The sequence below is a fragment of the Heterodontus francisci genome, chromosome 13, assembly GCF_036365525.1.
Source record: "Heterodontus francisci isolate sHetFra1 chromosome 13, sHetFra1.hap1, whole genome shotgun sequence".
Taxonomy (NCBI): Eukaryota; Metazoa; Chordata; class Chondrichthyes; order Heterodontiformes; family Heterodontidae; genus Heterodontus; species Heterodontus francisci.
Window position 1 is genome coordinate 46,530,696 of NC_090383.1, and position 20,469 is coordinate 46,551,164.

Below are 20,469 nucleotides of genomic sequence, written 5' to 3' on the forward strand. Positions count from 1 at the left end.
CAACATCGACTCCGGACCTCATGAAGTCTCATGGCATCAGGTCAAATATGGGCAAGGTAACCTCCTACTGATTACGACCTACCGCCCTCCCTCAGCTGATGACTCAGTACTCCTCCATGTTGAACAGCACTTGGAGGAAGCACTGAGGGTGGCAAGGGCACAAAATGTACTCTGGGTGGGGGACTTCAATGTCCATCACCATGAGTGGCTTGGTAGCACCACTACTGACCGAGCTGGCCGAGTCCTAAAGGACATGGCTGCTAGACTGGGTCTGCGGCAGGTGGTGGGGGAACCAACACGAGGGAACAACATTCTCAACCTCGTCCTCACCAATCTGCCTGCCGCAGATGCATCTGTCCATGACAGTATTGGTAGGAGTGACCACCGCACAGTCCTTGTGGAGACGAAGTCCCGCCTTCACATTGAGGATACCGTCCATCGTGTTGTGTGGCACTATCACCGTGCTGAATGGGATAGATTTCGAACGGATCTAGCAATGCAAAACTGGGCATCCATGAGGCGCTGTAGGCCATCAGCAGCAGCAGAATTGTACTCAACCACAATCTGTAACCTCATGGCCCGGCATATCCCCCACTCTACCATTACCATCAAGCCAGGAGACCAACCCTGGTTCAATGAAGAGTGCAGGAGGGCATGCCAGGAGCAGCACCAGGCATACCTCAAAATGAGGTGTCAACCTGGTGAAGCTACAACACAGGACTACTTGCATGCCAAACTGCGTAAGCAGCATGCGATAGACAGAGCTAAGCGATCCCATAACCAACGGATCAGATCTAAGCTCTGCAGTCCTGCCACATCCAGCCGTGAATGGTGGTGGACAATTAAACAACTAACTGGAGGAGGTGGCTCCACAAATATCCCCATCCTCAATGATGGGGGAGCCGAGCACATCAGTGCGAAAGATAAGGCTGAAGCATTTGCAACAATCTTCAGCCAGAGGTGCCGAGTTGATGATCCATCTCGGCCTCCTCCTGAAGTCCCCAGCATCACAGATGCCAAACTTCAGCCAATTCGATTCACTCCACGTGATATCAAGAAACGACTAAAGGCACTTGATACTGCAAAAGCTATGGGCCCTGACAATATTCCGAAAATAGTACTGAAGACCTGTGCTCCAGAACTTGCCGCACCCCTAGCCAAGCTGTTCCAGTACAGCTACAACACTGGCCTCTACCCTGCAATGTGGAAAATTGCCCAGGTATGTCCTGTACACAAAAAGCAGGACAAATCCAACCCGGCCAACTACCGCCCCATTAGCCTCCTCTCAATCATCAATAAAGTGATGGAAGGTGTCATCAACAGTGCCATCAAGCGGCACTTGCTTAGCAACAACCTGCTCAGTGATGCTCAGTTTGGGTTCCACCAGGGCCACTCAGCTCCTGACCTCATTACAGCCTTGGTTCAAATATGGACAAAAGAGCTGAACTCAAGAGGTGAGGTGAGAGTGACTGCCCTTGACATCAAGGCAGCATTTGACCGAGTATGGCATCAAGGAGCCCTAGCAAAACTGATGTCAATGGGAATCAGGGGGAAAACCCTCCGCTGGCTGGAGCCATACCTAGCGCAAAGGAAGATGGTTGTGGTTGTTGGAGGTCAATCATCTGAGCTCCAGGACATCACTGCAGGAGTACCTCAGGGTAGTGTCCTGGGCCCAACCATCTTCAGCTGCTTCATCAATGATCTTCCTTCAATCATAAGGTCAGAAGTGGGGATGTTCGCTGATGATTGCACAATGTTCAACACCATTCGTGACTCCTGAGATACTGAAGCAGTCTGTGTAGAAATGCAGCAAGACCTGGACAATATGCAGGCTTGGGCTGTTAAGTGGCAAGTAACATTCGCGCCACACAAGTGCCAGGCAATGACCATCTCCAACAAGAGAGAATCTAACCATCTCCCCTTGACATTCAACGGCATTACCATCACTGAATCCCCCACTATCAACATCCTAGGGGCTACCATTGACCGAAAACTGAACTGGAGTAGCCATATAAATACCGTGGCTACAAGAGCAGGTCAGAGGCTAGGAATCCTGAGGCGAGTAACTCACCTCCTGACTCCCCAAAGCCTGTCCACAATCTACAAGGCACAAGTCAGGAGTGTGATGGAATACTCTCCACTTGCCTGGATGGGTGCAGCTCCAACAACAGTCAAGAAGCTCGACACCATCCCGGACAAAGCAGCCCGCTTGATTGGCACCCCATCTACAAACATTCACTCCCTCCACCACCGACGCACAGTGGCAGCCGTGTGTACCACCTACAAGATGCACTGCACCAATGCACCAAGGCTCCTTAGACAGCACCTTCCAAACCCGCGACCTCTACCAACTAGAAGGACAAGGGCAGCAAATACGTGGGAACACCACCATCTGCAAGTTCCCCTCCAAGTCACACACCATCCTGACTTGGAACTATATCGCCGTTCCTTCACTGTCGCTGGGTCAAAATCCTGGAACTCCCTTCCTAACAGCATTGTGGGTGTACCTACCCCACATGGACTGCAGCGGTTCAAGAAGGCAGCTCACCACCACCTTCAAGGGCAATTAGGGATGGGCAATAAATGCTGGCCTGGCCAGCGACGCCCACATCCCGTGAATGAATAAAAAAAAAGTGAGGGTGGAAATCGCAGATGCACTGGCCATAATTTTTCAGTCTTCCTTAGACTCAGGGGTGGTGCCAGAGGACTGCAGAATTGCAAACATTACCCTTGTTCAAAAAAAGGGCGTAAAGATAAGCTCAGCAACTACAGGCCAGTCAGTTTAACTTCGGTGGTGGGAAAACTTCTAGAAAAAATAATTTGCGATAAAATCAATAGTCATGTGGACAAATGCGAAGTAATTAAGGAAAGCCAGCATGGATTTCCTAAGGGAAAATCATGTTTAACTAACTTTCTGGAGTTTTTTGAGGAGGTAACAGAGAGGGTCGATGAGGGCAATGCTGTTGATGTGTTGTACATGGACTTTCAAAAGGCATTTGATACAGTACTACACAACAGACTTGTGAGCAAACTTGTAGCTCATGGAATACAAGGGACAGTAGCAACATGGATACGAAATTGGCTGAGTGACAGGAAATAAAGAGTAGTGGTTAATGGATGTTTTTCGGGCTGGAGGAAGGATTGTGGTGGAATTCCCCAGGGATTAGTGTTGGGACCCTTGCTTTTCCTGATGCATATTAATGACTAGACCTTGGTGTACAGGGCACAATTTCAAAGTTTGCAGATGATATGAAACTTGGAAGCATTGTGAACTGTGAGGACGATAGTGTAGAACTTCAAAAGGACATAGACAAGTTGGTGGAATGGGCAAACAGGTGGCAGATGAAGTTCAATGCGGAGAAATGTGATGTTATTCATTTTGGTAGGAAGAACATGGAGACACAATATAGAATAAAGGGCACAATTCTAAAGGGGTGCAGGAGCAGAGGGACCTAGGTGTTTATGTACATAAGTCATTAAAGGTGGCAGGACAGGTTGAGAGAGCAGTTAATAAAGCATACAGTATCCTGGACTTTATGAATAGGGGCATAGAGTACAAGAGCAAGGAAGTTATGTTGAACTTGTATAAGACACTAGTTCTGCCTCAGCTGGAGTATTGCATCCAATTCTGGGTGCCACACTTGAGAAAAGATGCGAGAGTACAGAAGAGATTCACAAGAATGGTTCCAGGGATGAGGAATTTCAGTTATGAAGATAGATTGGAGAAGTTAGGACTGTTTTCCTTAGAGAAGAGAAGGCAGAGAGGTGATTTGATCGAGGTATTCAATATTATGAGGGGTCTGGACAGAGTAGACAGAGAGAAACTGTTCCCACTCACGAAAGAATCGAGAACAAGAGGGCACAGATTTAAAGTATTTGGGAAGAGAAGCAAAAGTGACATGTGGAAAAACTCTTTCACGCAGCGAGTGGTTAAGGTCTGGAATGCGCTGCCTGAGAACATGGTGGAGGCAGGTTCAATTGAAGCATTCAAAAGGGAATTAGATAGTTGTATGAAAAGGAAGAATGCGCAGGGTCATGGGGAGAAGGCAGGGGAATAGGACTGATGGAATTGCTCTTTCAGAGAGCGAGTGCGGACACGATGGTCCAAATGGCCTCCTTCTGCCCTGTAACGATTCTGTGGGTGGAACAAGCTGAGACACTCAAAGGAGGAGAAGTAAGGGGACAGACCAGTGTGTGATTTGGTGGTAAGAGCCACACTGCCGTGATCTGAATGAGGCAAATGGTGGAATATATTGCCAGGTGGGAAAGCTTCAGTTAGGGGAAATGTGTCATCAGCCCTCAGCCAGATTTCCGTCAAGGCCTTGATGTCTATGCAATCATCCACAATAAGCTCATGGATGGCATGAGTGAATAAACATTCTGGAGAGAATACGAAAGGTAATTTGAATCCCTGAGAAACTTCAGGTTAAACAAATTATTTTCAAATGTAATTTTTTCCCCTCAACCAGTTCCAATCCCTCATCTTGATTTTCATTATTCACCTGTGAACTTTAACAGTAAATATCAGCAGGCATTTTGACCGCAGAGGGCATCATAACTATCCTCACCCAATGTCTACATTCACTTGTCACTAAATAGCAGTCTGAAACCTTACTTATTTACTCCTGCCAGACACATTGCAATGGGACACAACCATTTTCAGCACCACAACTGTCCATTGAGATTAATATCATAGACCAGGACATATGGCTTAGTGGTATGTGAGACAGTGTCTGTAGCCATTAAACCAACCAGAAGGGGCATTGGCAGTCCTCAGTTTACTTATAATTCAGAACAGCTTTCAAACTAAGAAATGATTTGTGTTCTACTGATGAAATACTCCATCCAAAGTATAGTGATTTACTAAATTTGCAAAAGGCTTTTGATTTCTAATACAGGTTGTTATGACCAGGTGAGAAGGGGTCTGGGGTTCCCTCTCAGCCTTTGCCTGGTCTAACCGTAACAGGGTTTAATTTTAGAAACGCTGTGTTTTTAGCTCCCCCTCCGTGAATCCTTGTTCACTGCTCCAATTGTAAGGCAAAGAAATCAGATGGATTTCCTTAGATTTATACAACAAAGGTGGAAGTTTATTAATCTTCAACTCTAATCCAGTTAAGAACTACAATTATGCGATGTGTCCACGCTAGCATGCATACACGATAAACACACGGCAGTTAGAGACTGAAAGAGTAGAAAAGAATAAAGGGGAAAAGTTTGAGACAATATCGGGATTATCTGTCTTAGGGAAAATGTTAGAAGCTATTATTAAGGACAGTATAGCAGGGCATTTAGAAAAATTGAAGGTTATCAGTAAGGATCAACACGGTTTCGTGAAAGGGAAGTCCTGTTTAACCAATTTATTGGAGTTCTTTGAGGGAGTTACACATGCTGTAGATAAAGGGAACTGGTGGATATATTGTTCTTAGATTGCCAGAAGGCATTTGATAAGGTGCCACATCAAACGTTATTGTAGAAAATAAAAGCTCATGATGTAGGGGGTAGCATATTGGCATGGTTAGAAGATTGGCTAGCTAACAGGAAACTGAGAGTAGGCATAAATGGGTAATTTTCTGGTTGGCAAGTTGTAATGAGTTGTGTGCCACAGGGATCTGTGCTGGGGCCTCAACTTTTCGCAATTTATATAAATGACTTAGATGAAGGGACTGAAGATATGGTTGCTAAATTTGCTGATGACACAAAGATAGATAGGAAAGTAACTTGTGAAGAGGACATAAGGGGGCTGCAAAGGGTTATAGAAAGGTTAAGTAGGCGGGCAAAGACCTGGCAAATGGAGTATAATGTGGAAAAGTATGAAATTGTCCACTTGGACAGGAAGAATAAAAAATAAGCATATTATCTAAATGGTGAGAGATTGCAGAGTTCTGAGATGCAGAGGGATCTGGGTGTCCTAGTGCATGAAATCCAAAAGGTTAGTATGCAGGTACAGCATGTAATTCGGAAAGCTAATGGAATGTTATCATTTATTGCGAGAGGAATACAAAAGTAGGGAGGTTGTTCTTCAGCTATACAGGGCATTGGTGAGAACACATCTGGAGTAATGTGTGTTGGAGGCAGTACAGAGAAGGTTTAGTTTAGTTTAGAGATACAGCATTGAAACAGGCCCTTCGGCCCACTGAGTCTGTGCCGACTATCAACCACCCATTTATACTAATCCTACCCTAATTCCATATTCCTACCACATCCCCACCTGTCCCTATATTTCCCTACCACCTACCTATACTAGGGCAATTTATAATGGCCAATTAACCTATCAACCTGCAAGTCTTTGGCATGTGGGAGGAAACCGGAGCACCCGGAGAAAACCCACGCAGACACAGGGAGAACTTGCAAACTCCACACAGGCAGTACCCAGAATTGAACCCGGGTCGCTGGAGCTGTGAGGCTGCGGTGCTCACCACTGCACCACTGCCACTAATACCTGGAATGGGCAGGCTGTCTTACGAGGAAAGATTGCACAGGCTAGGCTTGTATCTGTTGGAATTTAGATGAGTAAGAGGCGACTTGATTGAAACATATAAGATCCTGAGGGGTCTTGACAGGGTGGATGTGGAAAGGATGTTTCCCCTTGTGGGAGAATCTAGAACTAGGGGTCACCCATTTAAGACAGAGATGAGGAAAACAATTTTCTCTGAGCGTTGTGAGTCTTTGGAATTCTCTTCCTCAAAAGGCGGTGGAAGCAGAGTCTTTGAATATTTTTAAGGCAGAGGTAGGTAGATTCTTGATAAGCAAGGGGGAAGAAGGTTATTGGTGGGGGGGGGGATGTAGGTGGAAATGTGGAGTAATCAGTTAAGTCATGAACTTATTGAATGGCAGAGCAGGCTCGAAGGGCTGAGTGGCCCACTCCTGCTCCAAATTCATATGTTTGTAAAATTACAGTCCTTTGAGTTCAATGTGGAGTCTTTGGTTGCCGGTAAGACCTGTTGTTCGTTGGGGTCCATTTCACGTTTCAGCTTGTTTCAACGTTGGAATCTTTTCTCCCTTGAGGTTTGCGTGTCTTCCGTGGGTCCGGTGGCTTGGGAGAAAGCGAGAGAGACAGCCAGGAAAGAGGCTTTTTTGTTCCAGCTTTAGTTGCAAACTGCCTTCTGAATTCAAACTGTCCTGTGGCGCGTTATAAAAACCTGGACCAGCCAGTTAGTCATGTGACCAGCTGGTTTCACCAGGCCTGGCTTTGTGGAATGTATCATCTTAGCAGGCCCTGGAATGAGCTTCGTTACAGCTTCAATCTCTAGTGATCAAAATCCATTTGGGTTAATTGGATCAGGGAGTAATTCTTTTGTCTCCACAAGCACTGTCCCTTAGTATGCAAATGTTCTTCCAGCCAAGTGTTTGGTGATCTTCAAACAAGCCATTTCTTCACTCCGACAACATTTTAAAATCAATGTTCATGTGGCAAAATTAATATGCCTCATTCTTGGCAGGTGGGGATCATCACGGCAAAGTTAACATGTAAAAATCTGACTGCATCCTGCTTTATGCGAATAACCATTTAGGCATGAGTGAATGGCAAGCATGAGCCAAAGTTCTAGAGATATCTGCAGCAAGTCAGATTCAAGAAATCAAATGTTTTAGTAGTCCCATAGATGTTGTATCCAGATTCTGCGTTTGCTTTTCAGACAGTGATGATCAAGTAAGAAAGTAATATTAGAATGTGAAAAGGCATTCTGCTCACAACAGAATCTAGTGCTGTTAAGTTGGAGAACTCACCTCACCTGAAAATAAACTTGTTGTATATAGTGTTATAAGTTATTAAGTGAATGGAGCATTGACATAAGGGTAAGTTTTCTGCTTTTGCAGTCCCACGGCAAAGAAGCATTCTTTGTGTATGAAGGAATACTGAATGTGGGGAACTGTGCATCGGTTATGCAGGCTATTAGATTTTCTGTCCTTTAATTCAAATCGATGGGAAATCAGACATGCTGCCTAACAGGTGGGCATAGCTCTGTGCCCCCTATCCCTATATGTGCTACTGATGTGTAATGTACTGTGTGTGCAATAAATGGAAAAGTTAATCCTTTTCATTCCTGCTGGCAAGTGGGGAAATGTTCTTAAAGTAGCAAGTGGGGAGGTCGCTTCACCTGGCACCAGCATATACCATGATATCATGGGTGTGCTGCCTGTGATTTCCCAATATGCTTGGGCTGCCGAAGTCAGACAATTACTCTCAAGAATTCATTAATCGGGTCAGAAAACAGCTAAGATTTGCACTGAAATTGATTTTGTAAAATTGCTTAACCTTCATTTCCCTTATACCAGAATTATGTGGGGAGGTGGTGGCGTAGTGGTATCGTTACTGGACTAGTAACCCAGAGACCCAGGTATTGCTCTGGGGACATGGGTTCGAATCCCACCACAGCAGAAGGTTGAATTTGAATTCAATTAAATCTGGAATTTAAAGCTAGTCTAATGATGGCCATGAAACCATTGTCGATTGTTGTAAAAACCCATCTGGTTCACTAATGTCCTTACCTGGTCTGGCCTACATGTGACTCCAAATGTGGTTGACTCTTACATGCACTTGAAATGGCCTATTAAGCCACTCAGTTCAAGGGCAATTAGGGATGGGCAATAAATGCTGGCCTGGCCTGCGAAGCCCACATCCCATGAATGAATAAAAAAAAACATTAATGAATGTTATTGTGTAAATTTTGCATGGGTCCTGCTCCAGAAAGGCAGTATTGTTAGTTGGAAGCTTGGACCATAACATGAATCCTATGTGTAGCCTCATCTCCAGCCCAAACACGTGTCTGGCAATGCTCAGGTATGCACTGTCCACAAAAAGCAGGAATAATCCAAACCTGCCAATTACGGCCCCATTAGTCTACTCTTAATCATGACCAAGTTGATGGAAGGTGTTGTTGACAGTGCTATCAAGCAGCACTTACTCACCAATAACCTGCTCACTGATGCTTAGTTTGGGTTTTGCCAGGATCACCTGACTCGAGACCTCAGTAGAGCCTTGGTCCAAACATGGACAAAATAGCTGGATTCCAGAGATGAGGTGAGAGTGATTGCCCTTGACATCAGGGTAGCATTTGTATGAGCGTGGCATCGAGGTGCCATCATCAAATTGAAGTCAAATGGGACGTGGAGAAAACTCTCGACCAGTTGGAGTCATACCCAGCACAATCATCTCAACTCCAGGACCTCACTGCAGGAATTTCTCAGGGCAGTGTCCAAGGCCCAATCATCTTCAGTTGCTTCATCAATGACCTTCCCTCCATAATAAAGGTCAGAAGTGGGGATGTTTTCTGATGATTGCTCTATGTTCAGTTCCATTTGCAATTCTTCAGATATTGAAGCAGTCTGTGTTCGCATGCAGCAAGATCTGGACAATGTCCAGTCTTGGGCTGGTAAGTGGCAAGTAACATTCAAGCCACACAGATGCCAGGCAATGACTAACTCCAACAACTGTAACATTCCAATTTGTGATTTGCATGGACCAACCATGTTATTAATTTAACTATGAATCATATCCAGTACAGCTAAGGAAAATCTGCAAGCAATTTCTTTTTATTATTCTTTCATTGGATGTGGGTATCATTGGCAAGGCCAGCATTTGTTGCCCATTCCTAATTCTCCTTGAGAAGCTGGTGGTTAGCTGCCTTTTTGAACCACTGCAGTCCATCTGGTGCAGGTACACCCAGAGTGCTGTTAGGGAGGGAGTTCCAGGATTTTGATCCAGCGACAGTGAAGGAACGGCGATATAGTTCCAAATCAGGATGGTGTTTGACTTGGAGGGGATTTTGCAGGTGGTCCTGTTCCCATACGTCTGCTGTCCTTGTCCTTCTAAGTGCAAGAGGTCACGGGTTTGGAAAATGCTGTCAACAGAGGTGTGGTGAGTTGCTGCTGTGCATCTTGTATATGGTACACACTGCTGCCACTGTGCATCGGTGGTGGACGGAGTAAATGTTTAAGGTAGCAAATGGGGTGCTGATCAAGTAGGCTGCTTTGTTCTGGATGATGTTGAGCTTCCTGAGTGTTGTTGAATCTGCACTCATCCAGCCAAGTATTCAGTCACACTCCTTACTTGTACCTTGTAGATGGTGGAGAGACTTTGGGGAGTCGGGAGATGGGTTACTCGCCACAGAATTCCGAGTCTCTGACCTGCTCTTATAGCCACAGTATTTATGTGGCTGCTGCAGTTCAGTTTCTGATCAATGGTAACCCCTCACAGGATGTTGTTATTGGGGGATTCTGTGATGGTAATGCCATTGAATGTCAAGAGGAGATGGTTAAATTCTCTCTTATTGGTGATCATCATTGCCTGACACTTGTGTAGCACGGATGTTACTTGCCGTTTATCAGCCCAAGCCTGAACGTTGTCAAGTTCTTGCTGCACATGGACGTGGTCTGCTTCAGTATCTGAGGAGTTGAAAATGGTATTGAACATCAAACAATCATAAGTGAACATCCCCACTGCTCACTTTATGATGGAGGGAAGGTCATTGATGAAGCAGCTGAAGATGGTTGGGCGTAGGACACTACCCTGAGAAACTCCTGCAGCAATGTCCTGGGGCTGAGATGATTGACCTTTAGATTTATTTAGATTTAGAGATACAGCACTGAAACAGGCCCTTCGGCCCACCGAGTCTGTGCCGACCATTAACCACCCATATACTAATCCTGCACTAATCCCATACTTCTACCACATCCTTACCTGTCCCTATATTCCCCTACCACCTACCTATACTAGTGGCAATTTATAATGGCCAATTCACCTATCAACCTGCAAGTCTTTTGGCCTTAACAACCACAACCATCTTCGTTTGTGCTAGGTATGATTCCATCCAGTGGAGAGTTTTCCCCTTGATTCCCATTGACTTCAGTTTGGCTAGAGTCCCTTAATGTCACATTCAGTCAAATGCTGCCTTGATATCCACAGCAATCATTCTCACTTCACCTTTTGTGTTCAGCTCTTTTGTCCATGTTTAGACCAACGCTGTAATGAGGTCAAGCGGAACCAACCTGAGCATCAGTGAGCAGGTTATTGCTGTTTAAGTGGCTCTTGATAGCACTGTCGACACTTTCTATCACTTTGCTGCTGATCGAGAGTAGACCGATAGGGAGGTAATTGACAAGATATGATTTGTCCTTTTTTTGTGTGGATAGGACATACCTGGGCAATTTTCCACATTGTCAGGTAGATTTCAGTGTTGTAGTTGTACTGGAACAGCTTGGCTTGGGGGGCGACTAGTTCTGCAATACAAGTCTTTGGTACCACAGCCGGGCTGCTGTCAGGACCCATAACCTTTGCAGTATCCAGTGCCTTCAGCCATTTCTTGATATCACATGGAGTGAATCGGATTGACTGAAGACATCTGTGATGCTGGGACATCGGGTGGAGGCCAAGATGGATCATCCACTCGGCACTTCTGGCTGAAGATGGGGTTTTTTTTGCACTGATGAGCTGGGCTCCCCCATCATTGAGGATGGGGATATTTGTGGAGCCTCCTCCTCCTCCTGTTAGTTGTTTAATTGTCCACCACCATGACTGGTTGTGGCAGGACTGCATAGGTTTGATCTGATCTGTAGGTTGTGGGATTGCTTAGCTCTGTTTATTGCATGCTGCTTCAGCTGTTTGGTATGCTTTGGTAGTCTTGTGTTGTAGCTTCACTGAGTTGACACCTCATTTTTAGTTATGCCTGGTGCTGTTCCTGGGATACTCTCCTGCACTCACTGAACCAGGATTGATCCCCTGGCTTGATGGTAATGATAGAATTAGGGATCTGCTGGGCTATCAAATTACAGATTATGTTTGAATACAATTCTGCTGCTGCTGATGATCCACAGAGCCTCATGGATGCCCAGTTTTGAACTGCCAGATCTATTCTGAAGCAATGCATAGTTTCCAAACAGAACAGCAGTTTAGTGAGAGCAAAAATGTAATTTATTCCAAATGTGATTTAACCCTTAGCAATTTGGTATATCACAGCAGAAAATGGTGCAAGTGCCAATATAAAATTATACACGTTTACATCATAGGAGGAGGCTAATCGGTCCATCAACTCATTGTCAGTTCTTTTCTAATGTAATCCAATGCTAATCTCCCATCCTGCTCTCTCCTCGGGGCTCGGTATCTTCTTTTGCTTCAAATGTTTATTCAATTTTCCCTTAAACCAAACAGTGGTCTCTACATCAACCACTCAATGTGGCAAAGCATTCCAATCTCTAATATACACTTACTTAAAGAAATCACTTTTCCCTTTCTTCATGACTATTCTTAGTCACTTTCCCCAACCAAAGGAAAAAATCTTTCCTAATTCATTCCATCAAAATCCTTCATAATTTTAAAAACCTTTCCTAATTCATTCCATCAAAATCCTTCATAATTTTAAAAACCAAAATCTTCTCTTGGCCCTCTTTGCTCCAGTGAAGTAATTTCAGGACTCAAGTCTCACTTCATACTTCAAGTATTATACCCCCCGGTGAATCTTAGCTGCATGCTTGCTTTACTGTTTTTTTTATATTCCTTTCTCTAATGGAGTGTCTAAAACTACATACAGTACTCTAACTGTGACCTGACCATTGCCCTGTACAATTTTATTATCATCTCTTTGCCAATATATTCTAAGTCATTATTTATAAAACCCAAAACGCTTTATTGACATGCACTTGCAGTTTCAAGTAATGATTTATTTGCACCACTAGATCCCTGCTCCTATACATCCTTTATCTTCCCATTGAGTTTACAGTTCCAATCCTTGTTCTTTATCCCAAAATATATTACCTCACACTTCTTTGGAATAAATACCATCTGCCAGCTAGATAGATAGATAATTTTAAAGAGAGAGAGCGCAAAGTGGACCTTGCACTGACTACTATAGTACACTACTTTCAACTGCTCTCCAATTCAAGCCACACTCATTAGGCCTAACCCTTTGTTTCTTTTTTACCAACCAACTTTCTACCCATACTGCTACATTTTCTTTTCACCATAAGTCTGTTTTTTTTTAAATAAGCCTTTTGAGGAACACCATATTAAATACCTTCTGAAAATTTATGTACACACACTCAATAGCATTCCCAGTATTTGCACAACTTGTCACTATTTCTAGTAAATTTGTGAGCATGATTTGCCCTTTATTCATCTTGGGTACCTTTGACTACCCAAGCATCTTTACTGTTCACCAATGTCCTCAATTGTGGATTCTAAGAGTTTGCTCACATCTGTCATTAGACTAACTGGACAATAGTTAACCTGGTTTATCCTTGTCTGCTTTCTTGAACAGAGGCATTGGTTATCCATGAGGTCCACAGTACCTTTTACATATTCAAGGTGCTATCTGTTTGGATTTGAATACCTTCTTCCCTTTTCTGTCCTTTCTAGGATTGAGCTCCGCTCGAGCACTAACCTTGGCTAAGAATTCAATGTAGTTCTTTTATTCATCCACCAGATACGGACGTGGCTGGCAAGGCCAGCATTTGTTGCCCATCATTAATTACCCTTGTAAAGGTGGTGGTGAACTGCCTTCTTTGCAACTAAGTGGCTTGCTAGGCCAATTCAAAGGGCAATTAAGAGTCAATGGCATTGCTGTGGGTCTGGAGTCACATATAGGCCAGACTGGTAATATCTCTAAAGAGCATGAGTGGACCAGATGGGCTTTTAACCACATGGTCAGCATTACTGATACTAGCTTTTTATTCCAGAGATAATTAAATTACTTAATTTAAATTTCTCAGCTGCTGTGGTGCAATTTGAACTCGAGTCTCCAGATCATTAGTCCAAGCTACTGCTCCCACATTCAGCCTAATACTAAGGGAGTGTTATACTTATTGATGGTGCTGTCTTTCAAGTGAGGTGTTGAATTGTCTGTTTGTTCAGGTGAGTTTAGAATATCTCATGGCACTATTCAAAGAAAAGTAGAACGTTCTCTGACCAACATTCCTTACCTCAGTGCACACCACCAAAAAATTAAGGAGCTCATCATTCATCTCACTTATTGTTTCTGGGATCTTGCTGTGTGAAATGGACTCTTGTGTTTGAATTAGTAAGTGACTGCAGTGAAAAATTTATTCATTGATTGTGATGTTCTCTGAGATGTTTCGAGGGTATGATAATGCATTATGTAAATTGATATGCTTTTACTATTTATTATCCATTTTGTCCTTATGTTATGTTGCCCCTGTTGACCAACCATCTCTTTTCAGAGGCCGGATTGCAGCCTTCAATATACTACTTTGGTTGGAAGCCAAATTCAAGGACTTCTTGTATTTGCCAGTTGCTTATTAGATTTAACCTGATGGGTTACTACAGATAAAACTTGTAATGCAAGACAATTAGTTATTTCCGTGACAAGCCTCAGAGTAAAGTGCAAGCTAAATTGCACACCTCATTAAAATAAATAAAATTAAAATATCTGTCAGTTATCAGGAATCAGGACAATGACAATGATCGGATTGGAATGGAAATTGGGTAAATCATTTTAGTAATTCCTCTCCCAAACTATCAGTTCAGTATATGCCTCAGACACACATAGACCCACTAGACTGTCACAGAAGTGAGTCTATTGGATTAGTCCATCATGGAAACACCAGAAACCTCATGTAAATTGAGCACACAATTTAAAAAAAGTAATGTAGTACATTGACGCCATTTAATTCATGTTACTTCTGGGGGCCCAAAGCGATGCTGGTTAACTAATAACAAAGTAAGTACTCCGCACCTATTCAGAATAGACAAAAATCAGCAAAGTCTCTCACTCTGCATTGTTTATTTTAACAGACAAGCAATTCCAAATCATAATGTTCTCACCAAACTTCACATTTTCATGGCTAATCCCATCCAGATAAATTTAATCAACTCAGGTTGGGATCTTTAGTTCAGAGATATCAGAAAATTATTCCCAGTAGAATGTGAGAGTTTTGGCTGCTGTTAGCAAAGTTCTGGTTGAATTTACTTCTCTTAATTTCAATTGTAGGTTACCTTGTCTACAGTGCTTCTTATGATGACATCTTACAGAACAAATGGTCTACAAAGCCTGCAGCAGCTGGCACTCACTTACCTATTGAAAATCTGAAGCCAAATACAAGGTATGTTAGAAGGGATCATGCAGCTAATTGGAAAACATTCCTGTGTACAGTTTTGATAACTTTACCTTGTGCATTTGATCCATACCCAACAGTTATCCTACATAGTATTTTACAAGCCATTCTACCCAACTGATGTTAATGTTCCACATGAGACTCCAGCCACTCTACTTAATCTCACCCTACCTTGCTGTTCTAGGATAAAACACACACAACGCTCAAGAGTTGCTTTTTAAAATGTTGTTCTCAAAATATGGGTGATGCTGGCAAGGCTGCTTTTTTGCCAATCCTCAGTTAGCCTTTACTGCAGCTTTGAGTCACTGCAATCTTTTTGGTGAAGGTTCTCCCACAATGGTGTTAGGTAAGGAATTCCAGGTTTAAAAATCAACAGCAATGAAGCAATGGCAATATATATCCAAATATAATACTTAGGTTGTGACCAAGAAGTTTAGCTGATATTTTCATCAATATTCAAATAGATGTGTATTACACCTGAGTTGCTTGCTGTGCCTTTTATGAATGCATTGTGTAGATAGACTGTAGTCATTTGCAGACCAGACCAGATAGACCATTCTCTGTACCACCATTCCACCACCCCCCAACCCCCACCCCCCACCACCAACACTGATACATTTTAGTGTCCCACTAGCACAGAGCACTCAGGACCTTTTGGCCTGTATGGCTTTAGTGCCATACTAGACTGTGCTATCTGGCCATCAAGGGAAGTTGCTGGACATTCCTACTTTTGTTGACACCAATATATTAAATGTTCAGACATGCTCTCCTATAGTAGAGCAATCTTAAAATTAAAATTATCTGTGTTATTCGTCATTGGAATCTGATGGAATTGTTTCGCTGAAGACATTCCTGAAGCTCGAACTCATGTAGAGTTTAATGGAGTCATATTTTTAGTATATTAGCCTATATTAATCATTAGAAGATATCCAGATCACTAAACAGCAATGGTACAGATAGAATGTGTCTCTGAGCAGCATGATCCTGTATTTGAGAGGAAAGTTTCTAAATCTGCTCCCCTGGCAGGGAATTCCGTACAGATCAGGATATTGCAATATTCATTACCAGTAGTGAAACTCCTCTCGTAACTCAGACTTGGAATATTGATCCTAGTTCTAGCTTGAGATGTTCCAGCAGCTCAACTGTAAATTGCTAGTGACATATCAGCAGTAATTGGCCAAATCTGGCTGAAAATCTCAACATTCCTAGTGGCATCAAAAGTACTTTAGATGCCTCCCTTTTTAACACTAAGAAACTGCGTTGTAGCTAAACAGCACCACAGTAGATGCAATACATCAATGAATAGGGTCTTGTGTCCCAGATCCCATCCTTGCATGAAACAGGACCATGGTATACAAGGCAAAGAGTATTGCTTATGATAAGTAGAGGTAAAGGAATTGATAGGTCATCCTCATAGGAGCACAGTCTTAAATCTTGGGTGGATTGTTTACAAGAAAGTGGACCCTCTGTTTCAAGAAATCCGGCTGTATTCAAGTCAATCTTTTTGTCTCATATGAGGAACAGTCAGTTGACCTGCTTTTGGGCATAGCTACTCCCTGTAATATCTCTCAATTTCTGAAAATCTACAAGTTGATTTTGTGAATTTCACCAGATCCACATTTTTTTCCTGAACAGTGTCTGGTGAGAGAACTACTCAGAGTTGCTAACTTTTGACTGCTGGGAGAACCTTGACGTTGGGCATGTCATCCTCTGTTAAGTTCTGACAGCAGTTTCTGATCAACCGCCTGTGGCAAGTGATAATATTCTGTGTGTCACCATAACCTGTGTTAGTGCAGGTACACTATTGGAAATTTGAGTCCCATTGTAGAATAATAATTCAGTGCTTTAGGTTGAATTATGAATCATAACACACATGACATAATTGACTAAAGTTGTAACAAAGTCAACTGGTGCATAACATTGGAATGAATACAAATTGGTGCTATATAATTTTCCATTTAACCATCTCATCATGAGTTATTTCTTGAAATGCTTATTACTTTTAACAGCTTGATTGCATATGGTTTCAGGCTAAAGTAAAAGCCTTATAATTAAATCAAGGCTAACTGAATTTGCAACGGTTTCTCATAAAATCCATGACTTGTTGCATGCTCATGTTGCTAAGCAACAGTCTCGCCTGATCGAGATGATTTCTAAGCAGTTTGCTTACTTGAGAATTTTAATTAATACAAGTTTAGGGACTAGAACAAAAGGCTGTATCGCCAGAAAGCAGCTCTTGTATTATGATCAGAGCTCGAGGTTTGAATGCTACTGTACAGAAATTAGATACTTGTGATTCACATTGCATATTGTAGCACTTGGAGTTGATTTATTGATGTGATGGTATAACAGCATAATACCATGCAACATGATCATACTTTTAAGTAGTTTTGAAAGTTATTAACATTATAACCGTTGGAAAGTTATCCTGAGAAAATCAATTACGTTTATTGTGGTGAAATGTGCTACCCCAGCTCTGCCATATTATTTTGCCATGCACAATGGTAAAAGTTTGTTGTCTGGGAATAGATTTGATGGTAAAGCTAAAGAACAGTTGCTGCAGAGTTGACTTCATTTGAAAAAGGAATGCTTTGAAAGTTTCAGTGATGCGCAAAAGATACAGTGAGAGGAAAATGAAAGAGAACATTCAGGATAGACTATTACTGATGGTTGTTAAGGGCAGAATCACTGCTGCTGGAACCTTTGATTTTGGACCTGCTGTGCAGTGATGATGAGGTTGCTTCCAGATTTCAGATTCCATCCCTTTGCAACAGTCACCAATTAATGTTTCTTTATCATTACTACTATGAGGGAGGCATTGCCAGTTAGAAGCTGGTCTTAATGCCACAGAATGACTAAACTACATTCTTCAAGCCATTATTACAGCACAGAAGGAGGCTATTAAGCTCATCGAGTCCATGCCAGCTCATTGTAGAGCAATCCAGTCAGTCCTATTCGCCCACTCTATCCTCGTAGTCCTGCAGATTTACTTCCCTCAAGTGCCCATCCAGTGTCCTATTGAAATCATTCAAAGTCTCCACTTACACCACCCTCGTAGTCAGTGAGTTCCAAGTCATTACCACTCGCTGCATAAAAAAATTATTTCTCGCATTCCCTTCTGCATCTCTTGCCCAAACCTTAAATCTGTGTCGCCTAGTCATTCTACCATGAGCCAATGGGAAAAGCTTTTTCTAAACCTGTTATGATCTTGCATACCACTATCAAATCTCCCTTCAATCTCCTTTGTTCCAAGGAGAACAACCCCAACTTCTCCAACTTAACTTGGCTTGTGTCTAAAATCCCTCGTCCCTGGAATAATTCTGGTAAATCTCCTCTGCACCCTCTCAAGGACCTCACATCCTTCTAAATTGTGGTGACCGGAACTGGACGCAATACTCTTGTTGTGGCCTAATCAGAGCTTTATAAAGGTTTAGTTTATTAGTTTAGAGATACAGCACTGAAACAGGCCCTTCAGCCCACCGAGTCTGTGCCGACCATCAACCACCCATTTAGACTAATCCTACACTAATTCCATATTCCTACCACATACCCACCTGTCCCTATATTTCCCTACCATCTACCTATACCAGGGGCAATTTATAATGGCCAATTAACCTATCAACCTGCAAGTCTTTTGGCATGTGGGAGGAAACCGGAGCACCCGGAGGAAACCCACGCTGACACAGGGAGAACTTGCAAACTCCGCACAGGCAGTACCCAGAATTGAATCCGGGTCGCTTGAGCTGTGAGGCTGCGGTGCTAACCACTGCGCCACTGTGCCGCCCTAAAGTTATGTACAGCATAACTCCCCTGCTTTTGTACTCAATAACTCTATTTATGAAGCCCAAGATCCCATATGCTTTGTGAACCACTCTCACAATATGTCCTGCCGCCTTCAAAGATCTATGATGTTACGAAAGTATTTCCATTTTTTAAATTAAATTTTGAGGAATTGTGTTTTAAAACTGTAAAAAGGATTCCGTAGATGCTGGACTTTGTGGGTTTTTTTTAAAGAGGTAAAAATGGTATTTTGGACTTGTTTGCAAACAACAGGGACTGGAAATCACCTGTCTTCAGATAAGTACCGAGCAGGGGCTTTTTGCCTTGGGGGAGATGTTTACAGAGAGGTTTAGGTGGGTCAGGAGGCTTGACTCTTGAGGTATTGTTTTTTGGTTTCGTTTAAAAAAAAAACAGCCAGGAGAGCAGTCATCCAAGCTCAGCCTTTTCCATCTCTTTGAAAAGCCTGCCAGTTTATTCATCTCTTTGAGAAGCTCTTAAAAGTGAGTGTAAGAAATAGACAAATTAATGATGCGTTCCTCCTGAAAGGCCTGCCTGAAACCCCAGTTATCACATTTCACCTGAGATGCTGGAAAAACCTACCGGATAAATCCTCAACGCCGCCTGGCCGAATTGCTCCAGGCAAAGATCCCAGTGTCAGCTGTCTATATGTATTTAGGCCACCAGACCAAAAAAAGGACAAATGAAACCTTTCCAGTCCTTCTCTTTTTTTTCTTCAAGAATTAACAAGTATTTGGCCAAAGTATTTTTTGTTTTGTTTTTTGCAAGCAGCCATTCCAGCTGATGAGTTTGCTCTCGTTTATAAGTCGGTTTCCCAGAGGAGAACCTTTCCTAATCACCCCCCCAAATCAGAAAAGGACAAAAGGTGGGAAGATGATAGAAGCCCAGGCAGTCCTGGGAGAGAAAGGAAAGCAGGAGACACAGGGGGCCATCCTCCAAAATAAGTGGTGAATGGTATTGGAGGGCAGATATGCCTGTACACCTGCTGCACCTGGAATGTGACCTATTTTCGGGACTGATGACCATACGGAATGTCCCTAGTTTGCCTGTGGATGGGGTTGACCTGCTCCGAGGTACTGATCTGGCAGGGGTGAAGGTGGCAGCCCCCCCCCCGCCCCCTGCAGAGAGACAGGGCAGTGGCGGAAGATGGACCCCTGCAGTTTCCCTGAATGTGTACTGGATCAGGCCATGATCAAGCCAACTCCCCAGAGGAGACTGCATTGACACTGCAGGGTCATGACCATGAGCTCTGCCTATCCGAGACTTTCTTTGGAAAGTTAGGAGACCCAGGGAATTAATTAAATTGGTTTTCCCTAGATGAGGCTCAGCGAGCTGGTATGGTGAAGCTCAATGAGCTGGTATTGCGACAGTTAGCACATGCTGCCCAGTCTAAAAGTGAAGCAGAGGGATTCCCTGATGGCTACTATTTAAAGAATGAGGTGCTGATGAGGAAATGGAGTTCTCCACACTGACCTGAGAGCAAGGAGTGGGACAGTAGTTCACCAGTTAGTGGTGCCACAGAAGTACCGGAAAGAAATATTAAGAAGGACCCACGAGACTACAGTGGCTGTACATACCGATTATGCGAAAGACTAAAGCCCACATAAG

At 43.1% G+C, this 20,469-nt stretch overlaps 1 protein-coding gene across 2 annotated transcripts in view; it reads left to right on the forward strand.

Moving 5' to 3' along the window:
* The window catches only part of fndc1 (fibronectin type III domain containing 1), a 316,339-nt gene that overhangs the window by 235,174 nt on the left and 60,696 nt on the right, over positions 1-20,469 (forward strand). For both annotated transcript variants that reach the window (XM_068044773.1, XM_068044774.1), the window contains one exon: positions 14,940-15,051. In XM_068044773.1, coding sequence (XP_067900874.1) covers positions 14,940-15,051 — 112 coding nt within the window. The remainder of the gene's footprint in view (positions 1-14,939; positions 15,052-20,469) is intronic.